The following is a 12359-nucleotide window of genomic DNA, read 5'->3' on the forward strand; positions in this document are numbered from 1 at the left end:
AGACAATTTTAATGTGCATCGTATTAAAAAATTTTTCTTTACTATCCTTTATGTAATGAGATTTATATCGAGACATGTCATGAAACTAGTAATGGGAATAGAAGCAAATTGAAATGAAAATAGAAGAAAATAACACATATCATATACAAAGCCAATATATATATGCACAATATATATACATATATATACATACTTCAATCCTGTTACAAGTTGAAAAGTATGTGTCGAACAGTTTTATTACGTAACGGGTATTAAAATCGAGAAATAATTAACAATTAACTTTTCAAAAGCCCTTAAATGAAGCTTCGGCAGAAACATATTCGCGATTATATGAGAAGTCAAACCAAAACAAAAGGATAAATATAAAGAAAAAAAGCAAATAGTGAAAAAACAATTATATCACGACACATTAATCATATCACACTTGTTCTTGTATACATTTCAGAAACTACAGAAGTACCAGCGCAACAACATCACATCACAATCACACAACACACAACAAAACACGATACGCCACAGTTGATTGAATCAGATACTGAGGTAATAGAAGAATATACGACGAAATTTAGACGTGGAAGCAAAGAGGATGAGACCGCGGCAGTTAAAACCAAGAAAACAATTATACGTAAGAAAAAGCCACAGAACGAAGAAGACAACGTCGTCGTCATTGAGGAAGAATTAGAGGATATCAAGCCAAAAATACCAACGATACCAAAGAAACAATTTATGCCGATTGAAGAAATAACGACTACAATAGATGTCGAAGAAATTATACCGACCAGAATAGAAGAGGCAGAGGAAACAGTGCAAAAAGAAGAGCAAAAAATACAAGAAGAAGAGATTCAGATTCAAGATATAGAAATTAACAAAGATACAAAAACAATTAAACATAAACGAGGAAAAACACAAAAAATTACAGAAAAACTTAGGCTAGAAGAAAAACAAAAGTTACCAGTAACAACAATAGAAACAAAGCCAACTGAAACATCAGAAAAAGTTGAAATCAAAGTGAAAGGAGAAATACCAGTAAAAGAAGAAGTACCAGAAGAAGAAACGAAACCATTCGCAACATTAAAATATATTACACCTAGAGTACAAGTTGAAGAACAAACGACAGTGACAGTAGAAACAACAAAAGAAGGTAAACCGAAAAAGACAATAAAAAAGAAAATAATTACAAAAAAAGGTAAGCAACAACAAGAGACAGAAGTAGTTACAGTTGAAGAGGACGGGAAGGCTCCAGAAACAACAGTAATAGAAGGACCAATAGAGGAAATAGTACAAGAAATAATAAAAACTCTACCTGCAGAAGAAAAGGCTAAGACTATGGAAGTAGAAGAGGTAAAGGAACAGGTTACTGTCACCGAGGAAATAACGAAACTCGGTAAACCAAAGAAGACTACCAAAAAGAAAATCATTAAGCGCCGTGGAAAAGAACAACAAGTGACAGAAATAATAACAGTTGAAGAGGAAGGGAAAGCTCCTGAAACAACTATGACAGAAGGACCATTAGAAGAAATTGTTGAAGAAACAGTAAAACCTCTTCCTGCTCTAGAAACAGTTAAGCCTACCGAAGTAGAAGAGGTAAAGGAACAGGTTACTGTCACCAAGGAAATAACGAAACTCGGTAAACCAAAGAAGACTACCAAAAAGAAAATTATCAAACGACGTGGAAAAGAACAACAAGTGACAGAAGTGGTTACAGTTGAAGAGGAAGGAAAAGCTCCTGAAACAACTGTGATAGAAGGACCATTAGAAGAAATTGTTGAAGAAACAGTAAAACCTGTTCCTGCTCTAGAAACAGCTAAACCTATCGAAGTAGAAGAGGTAAAGGAACAGGTTACTGTCACCGAGGAAATAACGAAACTCGGTAAACCAAAGAAGACTACTAAAAAGAAAATTATCAAACGACGTGGAAAAGAACAACAAGTGACAGAAGTGGTTACAGTTGAAGAGGAAGGGAAAGCTCCTCAGACAACTGTAACAGAAGGACCACTAGAGGAAATTGTTGAAGAAACAATAAAACCTCTTCCTGCTCTAGAAACAGCTAAGCCTACCGAAGTAGAAGAGGTAAAGGAACAGGTTACTGTCACCGAGGAAATAACGAAACTCGGTAAACCAAAGAAGACTACTAAAAAGAAAATTATCAAACGACGTGGAAAAGAACAACAAGTGACAGAAGTGGTTACAGTTGAAGAGGAAGGAAAAGCTCCTGAAACAACTGTGACAGAAGGACCATTAGAAGAAATTGTTGAAGAAACAGTAAAACCTCTTCCTGCTCTAGAAACAGCTAAACCTACCGAAGTAGAAGAGGTAAAGGAACAGGTTACTGTCACCGAGGAAATAACGAAACTCGGTAAACCAAAGAAGACTACTAAAAAGAAAATTATCAAACGACGTGGAAAAGAACAACAAGTGACAGAAGTGGTTACAGTTGAAGAGGAGGGGAAAGCTCCTGAAACAACTGTGACAGAAGGACCATTAGAAGAAATTGTTGAAGAAACAGTAAAACCTGTTCCTGCTCTAGAAACAGCTAAACCTACCGAAGTAGAAGAGGTAAAGGAACAGGTTACTGTCACCGAGGAAATAACGAAACTCGGTAAACCAAAGAAGACTACTAAAAAGAAAATTATCAAACGACGTGGAAAAGAACAACAAGTGACAGAGGTGGTTACAATTGAAGAGGAAGGGAAAGTTCCTCAGACAACTGTAACAGAAGGACCACTAGAGGAAATTGTTGAAGAAACAATAAAGCCTCTTCCTGCTCCAGAAATGGCTAAGCCTACCGAAGTAGAAGAGGTAAAGGAACAGGTTACTATCACCGAGGAAATAACAAAATTAGGCAAACCAAAGAAGACTACTAAAAAGAAAATTATCAAACGACGTGGAAAAGAACAACAAGTGACAGAAGTGGTTACAGTTGAAGAGGAGGGGAAAGCTCCTGAAACAACTGTGATAGAAGGACCATTAGAAGAAATTGTTGAAGAAACAATAAAACCTCTTCCTGCTCTAGAAACAGCTAAGCCTACCGAAGTAGAAGAGGTAAAGGAACAGGTTACTGTCACCGTGGAAGTAACGAATCTCGGTAAACCAAAGAAGACTACAAAAAAGAAAATTATCAAACGACGTGGAAAAGAACAACAAGTGACAGAAGTGGTTACAGTTGAAGAGGAAGGAAAAGCTCCTGAAACAACTGTGACAGAAGGACCATTAGAAGAAATTGTTGAAGAAACAGTAAAACCTCTTCCTGCTCTAGAAACTGCTAAGCCTACCGAAGTAGAAGAGGTAAAAGAACAGGTTACTGTCACCGAGGAAATAACGAAACTCGGTAAACCAAAGAAGACTACTAAAAAGAAAATTATCAAACGTCGTGGAAAAGAACAACAAGTGACAGAAGTGGTTACAGTTGAAGAGGAAGGGAAAGCTCCTGAAACAACTGTGACAGAAGGACCATTAGAAGAAACTGTTAAAGAAACAGTAAAACCTGTTCCTGCTCTAGAAACAGCTAAACCTACCGAAGTAGAAGAGGTAAAGGAACAGGTTACTGTCACCGAGGAAATAACGAAACTCGGTAAACCAAAGAAGACTACTAAAAAGAAAATTATCAAACGACGTGGAAAAGAACAACAAGTGACAGAAGTGGTTACAATTGAAGAGGAAGGGAAAGCTCCTGAAACAACTATGACAGAAGGACAATTAGAAGAAATTGTTGAAGAAACAGTAAAACCTGTTCCTGCTCTAGAAACAGCTAAACCTACCGAAGTAGAAGAGGTAAAGGAACAGGTTACTGTCACCGAGGAAATAACGAAACTCGGTAAACCAAAGAAGACTACTAAAAAGAAAATTATCAAACGACGTGGAAAAGAACAACAAGTGACAGAAGTGGTTACAGTTGAAGAGGAAGGGAAAGCTCCTGAAACAACTGTGACAGAAGGACCTTTAGAAGAAATTGTTGAAGAAACAGTAAAACCTCTTCCTTCTCTAGAAACAGCTAAACCTACCGAAGTAGAAGAGGTAAAGGAACAGGTTACTGTCACCGAGGAAATAACGAAACTCGGTAAACCAAAGAAGACTACTAAAAAGAAAATTATCAAACGTCGTGGAAAAGAACAACAAGTGACAGAAGTTGTTACAGTTGAAGAGGAAGGGAAAGCTCCTGAAACAACTATGACAGAAGGACAATTAGAAGAAATTGTTGAAGAAACAGTAAAACCTGTTCCTGCTCTAGAAACAGCTAAACCTACCGAAGTAGAAGAGGTAAAGGAACAGGTTACTGTCACCGAGGAAATAACGAAACTCGGTAAACCAAAGAAGACTACTAAAAAGAAAATTATCAAACGACGTGGAAAAGAACAACAAGTGACAGAGGTGGTTACAATTGAAGAGGAAGGGAAAGTTCCTCAGACAACTGTAACAGAAGGACCACTAGAGGAAATTGTTGAAGAAACAATAAAGCCTCTTCCTGCTCCAGAAATGGCTAAGCCTACCGAAGTAGAAGAGGTAAAGGAACAGGTTACTATCACCGAGGAAATAACAAAATTAGGCAAACCAAAGAAGACTACTAAAAAGAAAATTATCAAACGACGTGGAAAAGAACAACAAGTGACAGAAGTGGTTACAGTTGAAGAGGAGGGGAAAGCTCCTGAAACAACTGTGACAGAAGGACCATTAGAAAAAATTGTTGAAGAAACAGTAAAACCTCTTCCTGCTCTAGAAACAGCTAAGCCTACCGAAGTAGAAGAGGTAAAGGAACAGGTTACTGTCACCGTGGAAGTAACGAATCTCGGTAAACCAAAGAAGACTACTAAAAGAAAATTATCAAACGACGTGGAAAAGAACAACAAGTGACAGAAGTGGTTACAGTTGAAGAGGAAGGAAAAGCTCCTGAAACAACTGTGACAGAAGGACCATTAGAAGAAATTGTTGAAGAAACAGTAAAACCTCTTCCTGCTCTAGAAACTGCTAAGCCTACCGAAGTAGAAGAGGTAAAAGAACAGGTTACTGTCACCGAGGAAATAACGAAACTCGGTAAACCAAAGAAGACTACTAAAAAGAAAATTATCAAACGTCGTGGAAAAGAACAACAAGTGACAGAAGTGGTTACAGTTGAAGAGGAAGGGAAAGCTCCTGAAACAACTGTGACAGAAGGACCATTAGAAGAAATTGTTGAAGAAACAGTAAAACCTCTTCCTGCTCTAGAAACAGCTAAACCTACCGAAGTAGAAGAGGTAAAGGAACAGGTTACTGTCACCGAGGAAATAACGAAACTCGGTAAACCAAAGAAGACTACCAAAGAGAAAATTATCAAACGACGTGGAAAAGAACAACAAGTGACAGAAGTGGTTACAATTGAAGAGGAAGGGAAAGCTCCTGAAACAACTATGACAGAAGGACCATTAGAAGAAATTGTTGAAGAAACAGTAAAACCTCTTCCTGCTCTAGAAACAGCTAAACCTACCGAAGTAGAAGAGGTAAAGGAACAGGTTACTGTCACCGAGGAAATAACGAAACTTGGTAAACCAAAGAAGACTACTAAAAAGAAAATTATCAAACGTCGTGGAAAAGAACAACAAGTGACAGAAGTTGTTACAGTTGAAGAGGAAGGAAAACTCCTGAAACAACTGTGACAGAAGGACCATTAGAAGAAATTGTTGAAGAAATAGTAAAACCTGTTCCTGCTCTAGAAACAGCTAAACCTACCGAAGTAGAAGAGGTAAAGGAACAGGTTACTGTCACCGAGGAAATAACGAAACTCGGTAAACCAAAGAAGACTACTAAAAAGAAAATTATCAAACGACGTGGAAAAGAACAACAAGTGACAGAGGTGGTTACAATTGAAGAGGAAGGGAAAGTTCCTCAGACAACTGTAACAGAAGGACCACTAGAGGAAATTGTTGAAGAAACAATAAAGCCTCTTCCTGCTCCAGAAATGGCTAAGCCTACCGAAGTAGAAGAGGTAAAGGAACAGGTTACTATCACCGAGGAAATAACAAAATTAGGCAAACCAAAGAAGACTACTAAAAAGAAAATTATCAAACGACGTGGAAAAGAACAACAAGTGACAGAAGTGGTTACAGTTGAAGAGGAGGGGAAAGCTCCTGAAACAACTGTGACAGAAGGACCATTAGAAAAAATTGTTGAAGAAACAGTAAAACCTCTTCCTGCTCTAGAAACAGCTAAACCTACCGAAGTAGAAGAGGTAAAGGAACAGGTTACTGTCACCGAGGAAATAACGAAACTCGGTAAACCAAAGAAGACTACTAAAAAGAAAATTATCAAACGTCGTGGAAAAGAACAACAAGTGACAGAAGTGGTTACAGTTGAAGAGGAAGGAAAAGCTCCTGAAACAACTGTGACAGAAGGACCATTAGAAGAAATTGTTGAAGAAACAGTAAAACCTGTTCCTGCTCTAGAAACAGCTAAACCTACCGAAGTAGAAGAGGTAAAGGAACAGGTTACTGTCACCGAGGAAATAACGAAACTCGGTAAACCAAAGAAGACTACTAAAAAGAAAATTATCAAACGTCGTGGAAAAGAACAACAAGTGACAGAAGTGGTTACAATTGAAGAGGAAGGGAAAGCTCCTGAAACAACTGTGACAGAAGGACCATTAGAAGAAATTGTTGAAGAAACAATAAAACCTCTTCCTGCTCCAGAAATGGCTAAGCCTACCGAAGTAGAAGAGGTAAAGGAACAGGTTACTATCACCGAGGAAATAACAAAATTAGGCAAACCAAAGAAGACTACTAAAAAGAAAATTATCAAACGACGTGGAAAAGAACAACAAGTGACAGAAGTGGTTACAGTTGAAGAGGAGGGGAAAGCTCCTGAAACAACTGTGATAGAAGGACCATTAGAAGAAATTGTTGAAGAAACAATAAAACCTCTTCCTGCTCTAGAAACTGCTAAGCCTACCGAAGTAGAAGAGGTAAAGGAACAGGTTACTGTCACCGAGGAAATAACGAAACTCGGTAAACCAAAGAAGACTACTAAAAAGAAAATTATCAAACGTCGTGGAAAAGAACAACAAGTGACAGAAGTGGTTACAGTTGAAGAGGAAGGGAAAGCTCCTGAAACAACTGTGACAGAAGGACCATTAGAAGAAATTGTTGAAGAAACAATAAAACCTCTTCCTGCTCTAGAAACAGCTAAGTCTACCGAAGTAGAAGAGGTAAAGGAACAGGTTATTGTCACCGTGGAAATAACGAAACTCGGTAAACCAAAGAAGACTACAAAAAAGAAAATTATCAAACGACGTGGAAAAGAACAACAAGTGACAGAAGTAATAACAGTTGAAGAGGAAGGGAAAGCTCCTCAGACAACTGTAACAGAAGGACCATTAGAAGAAATCGTTGAAGAAACAATAAAACCTCTTCCTGCTCCAGAAATGGCTAAGCCTACCGAAGTAGAAGAGGTAAAGGAACAGGTTACTGTCACCGAGGAAATAACGAAACTCGGTAAACCAAAGAAGACTACTAAAAAGAAAATTATCAAACGACGTGGAAAAGAACAACAAGTGACAGAAGTGGTTACAGTTGAAGAGGAAGGAAAAGCTCCTGAAACAACTGTGACAGAAGGACCATTAGAAGAAATTGTTGAAGAAACAGTAAAACCTCTTCCTGCTCTAGAAACTGCTGAGCCTAGCGAAGTAGAAGAGGTAAAAGAACAGGTTACTGTCACCGAGGAAATAACGAAACTCGGTAAACCAAAGAAGACTACTAAAAAGAAAATTATCAAACGTCGTGGAAAAGAACAACAAGTGACAGAAGTGGTTACAGTTGAAGAGGAGGGGAAAACTCCTGAAACAACTGTGACAGAAGGACCATTAGAAGAAATTGTTGAAGAAACAATAAAACCTCTTCCTGCTACAGAAATGGCTAAGCCTACCGAAGTAGAAGAGGTAAGGGAACAAGTTATTGTCACCGAGGAAATAACGAAAATCGGTAAACCAAAGAAGACTACTAAAAAGAAAATTATCAAACGTCGTGGAAAAGAACAACAAGTGACAGAAGTGGTTACAGTTGAAGAGGAAGGGAAAGCTCCTCAGACAACTGTAACAGAAGGACCACTAGAGGAAATTGTTGAAGAAACAATAAAACCTCTTCCTGCTCCAGAAATGGCTAAGCCTACCGAAGTAGAAGAGATAAAGGAACAGGTTACTGTCACCGAGGAAATAACGAAACTCGGTAAACCAAAGAAGACTACTAAAAAGAAAATTATCAAACGACGTGGAAAAGAACAACAAGTGACAGAAGTGGTTACAGTTGAAGAGGAAGGAAAAGCTCCTGAAACAACTGTGACAGAAGGACCATTAGAAGAAATTGTTGAAGAAACAGTAAAACCTGTTCCTGCTCTAGAAACAGCTAAGCCTACCGAAGTAGAAGAGGTAAAGGAACAGGTTACTGTCACCGAGGAAATAACGAAACTTGGTAAACCAAAGAAGACTACTAAAAAGAAAATTATCAAACGACATGGAAAAGGACAACAAGTGACAGAAGTGGTTACAGTTGAAGAGGAAGGGAAAGCTCCTCAGACAACTGTAACAGAAGGACCACTAGAGGAAATTGTTGAAGAAACAATAAAACTTCTTCCTGCTCCAGAAATGGCTAAGCCTACCGAAGTAGAAGAGGTAATGGAACAGGTTACTGTCACCGAGGAAATAACGAAACTCGGTAAACCAAAGAAAACTACAAAAAAGAAAATCATTAAGCGCCGTGGAAAAGAACAACAAGTGACAGAAGTGATTACAGTTGAAGAGGAAGGGAAATCTCCTCAGATATCTATAACAGAAGGGCCTATGGAGAATATTATAGAAGAAACAATTGAAATTCTTCCTGTTCTAGAAAAGGTGAAACCTACGGAAATGGAAGAGGTAATGGAACAGGTAACTGTTAGAGAGGAAATATCCAAAGAAGGCAAACCTAAAAAGGTCACGAAGAAGAAAGTAATTAGACGTAAAGGAAAGGAGCAACAGATGACTGAATTCGTTACTATTGATGAGCAAGGAAAGGCTCCGGTCACATCTGTTACTGAAACTCCAGTAGAAGAAGTAGTTGACGAAATTATAATATCACTTCCCTCGCTTGACCACGTCAAGCCTACAGAAGTGGAAGAAGTTCGTGAACAGGTAACCGTGATTGAAGATGTAACTGAAGAAGGTAAACCTAAAAAAATCGTTAAAAAGAAAACAATCAAACGAAAAGGAAGAGAGCAACAAGTCTCAGAGGTTATTACGGTTGAAGTACAAGACAAACCTCCAATAACTACTATCACTGATGGTCCTATTGAAGAAATAGTTGAAGAAACAATAAAAGCTTTGCCTGTTAAACTAGGTATAGTAGAAGAAATCCGTGAACAAGTCACTGTCATTCAAGAAATAACTAAAGAAGATAAGCCAAAGAAGACAACTAAAAAGAAAATTATCAAACTCAAAGGCAAAGAACAGCGAGTAACTGATGTTATTACAGTTGAAGAACAAGGAAAGGAACCTGTTACAACTATCACTGAAGGCCCGGTTGAAGAAGTGATTGAAGAAATGATAAAATTATCACCAATTTTAGAACGAATGAAACCATCAGAGACAGAACAAATTCGTGAACAAGTGACTATTGCTGAAGAAATAAAGGAAGGCAAACCTAAGAAAAAGATTATTAAAAAAAAGGAAATTAAACAAAAAGGAAGAGAACAACAAGTGATCGAAACTATAACTGTTGAAGAGGAAGGAAAGCTTCCAGTTACAACGATTACCAAAGGTCCTACAGAAGAAATAATCGAAGAAAGTCTGAAAATTCTATCTGTTCCAGAATATGTTAAATCAGATGAATTAGAAGAGATTCGTAAACAAGTTATTGTCACACAAGAAATGACTGTGGAAGGTAAATCTAAGCAAATTACGAAGCAAAAGACAATAAAACGTAAAGGAAAGAAACAACAAGTGACAGAAGTTGTACTAGTTGAAGAGGAAGGCAAATCTCCTGTCACAACTATCACTAAAGGTCCTATCGAGGAAATTGTGAAAGAAACTGTAAGAGCACTTCCTACTCTAGAACGTGTGGAACCAACAAAAGTGAAAGAAGTAGTTGAAGATGTAACTGAAATTGTTACCGAGAAAAGTAAACCAAAAATCGTTAAAAAGAAAATTCCTAAGAAAGTTTCTAAGAAAGTGTCTGTTCCTAAAGAAGAAAAAGAAGAAATTCCAGAAGTTCCTGAAATTTTTGAAGTTCCATTAGGAAAACTTAAGAAACCAGTTAAACTTGAACGTCTCAAAGTAACTAAAGTCGAAGCCACGAAACTCGAAGTACAAGAAATACCTACGAATAAACCTCAATTTGCACAAATTAAATTGCGTAAAACTCCAACTGTGAAACGTCCCGTAGAAAAGAAAGAAAAAATTCCTCAAGTTCTTCTTCGAAGTCGAATTACACCTATAGAATGGCCTTCAGCTGTAAAATATTTGAAAATCGAGGAATTTGAACCGAACAAAGTTCAAAATGGCATTTTATCTCGCAATGTTGAAGAAACTGCCATTTTATCAAAACCTAAAAAGAAGAAGGTAAAACGTTTGGAAAAAGAAATAGCCAAACTGGAAAAACTGGATCAAGAATTCGAGGAATTGAAAAAAGAATTACCTCTGGAAAAACTTGAAGAGTCTCTAATAGAGAAACCAGAAAAGAAAGTGAAGAAAAAGAAACTTGTTGAAAAGATTAAAGGTGAAAAACCAAAGTTGATGAAGATGACCATTAAAGAACAGAAACCTATCAAACCGAAAATTGAGGAACCAGTTACTCCTCTGTTTGCACGAATTAAACTAAAAAAAGCACCTATTAAACCAAAAAAGAAAGAAGATAAAGATGAAATCAAGTTCCCTAAGGTTTTATTACGCAGTCATATCACGGAACATGAATGGCCACCATCTATCAAATATCCTATTATCACTGAACTTGAACCTAATTATGTGCAGAATGGTGAACTATCTCGCACTATGGAAGAAGCATTGAAACTAAAGAAAGTGAAACACAAGAAAGTAAAACTTCCAGAAAAAGAAATAACAGAATTGGAAAAACTGGATCAAGAGTTCGAGAAATTAGAGAAAATTCCATTAGAAAAAGAAGAAGAAATAGCATCGTATGAACGTAAGCCTAAATTCAAAGAAGAAGAAGAAGAAAAGAAACCGAAAAAATTGAAAATAGGTAAAGGAAAGCCTCGGCCTGCGGAAGAGGAGGAGCCAGAAGTAATCAAATTGAATAAAATACCGGAAAAAGTTCCAAGTGTTTCAGAAAAGCTTGTTCCTATTGCAAAGAAAAAAGATGAAATAGATAGACCTGAAAAAGAGAAAAAAGAGAAAGAATATCCTGAATTAAAACCATTCGAACCATACGAAATAGAAACAACCGAAATAGAATTAGAAGAACTAGAAAAATTAGAATATCCAAAGAAACCAGAGAAAATGCCTAAAAAGACGCTAACTAAGAAACTGAAGAAAGAACACAAAATACCGGCTCAGGAAACTGAAGCTGTTCCAATAGTACCCGGTGTTCCAAAATCGAGAGAATCTCAAGAAGAAGAAGAAATTAAAAGAAGAATTCCTGAATATGAAGCTTTAAAAGAGGAGCCAGAGAAAATTAAACTGAAACCTTGGAAGAAATCTGAAAAAGAAAAAGAGCAAGAAAAGAAATCTAAGTATTATCTAAAATTCGTTCCCAAAGACGACGATGTTGTTGAAACTGTCGAGATTGTTACGACCGTGAACACGGAAGAAACACCAGAAAAGAAACAACGAAAAATTAAAAAGAAAAAAACCACAACGAAACGGAGAAACGAGAAACCGAAAGTTGTCGAAGAGATAACGATAGAAGAAGAGGGTATAGAGCCTATAGTAACGGTCGAAGAAATTGTCGAGGATAAACTCGAAGCCGTATCGGTCGAATTGAAACCTATGCTCGTTGAAGAAATCAAAGAAGAGATAATAACAAGCGAGATCATGAATGAGGACGGAACAAAGAAAATGGTGCGCAAAAAGCGCGTCACAAGAAAACGCGAAGGTAAAGAACAGATCACCGAAGAGGTGGTCGTGGAAGAGGAAGGTAAAGAACCATTAACAGCAACAACAGAACTTCACGAAGACACTACACAAGAAATACACGAAAAACCAAAACACAAAAGACCAACAAAACCAAAAGCTGACGAGAAAGTGACGGAAGGTAAGCCCATTTCTTACCTATTACAATTATACTATCACCATAGCCTACAATTATATTATATATATATATATATATATATACGCCAGTTTTCATTTATCGAGCATAAATGATATTACGATTTAAACAATACAAAAAACAAAGACATGATGGACAAATATA

At 37.2% G+C, this 12359-nt stretch overlaps 1 protein-coding gene across 1 annotated transcript in view; it reads left to right on the forward strand.

The window, feature by feature from the left end:
* The window catches only part of LOC107993146 (titin), a 207009-nt gene that overhangs the window by 174594 nt on the left and 20056 nt on the right, over positions 1-12359 (forward strand). Inside the window, 3 exon segments of the mRNA XM_062077058.1 lie at positions 446-4810; positions 4813-5601; positions 5604-12200. Of these exon segments, the coding sequence (XP_061933042.1) occupies positions 446-4810; positions 4813-5601; positions 5604-12200 (11751 nt within the window).

Source organism: Apis cerana, linkage group LG7 (genome assembly GCF_029169275.1).
Source record: "Apis cerana isolate GH-2021 linkage group LG7, AcerK_1.0, whole genome shotgun sequence".
In the NCBI taxonomy this organism is placed as follows: domain Eukaryota; kingdom Metazoa; phylum Arthropoda; class Insecta; order Hymenoptera; family Apidae; genus Apis; species Apis cerana.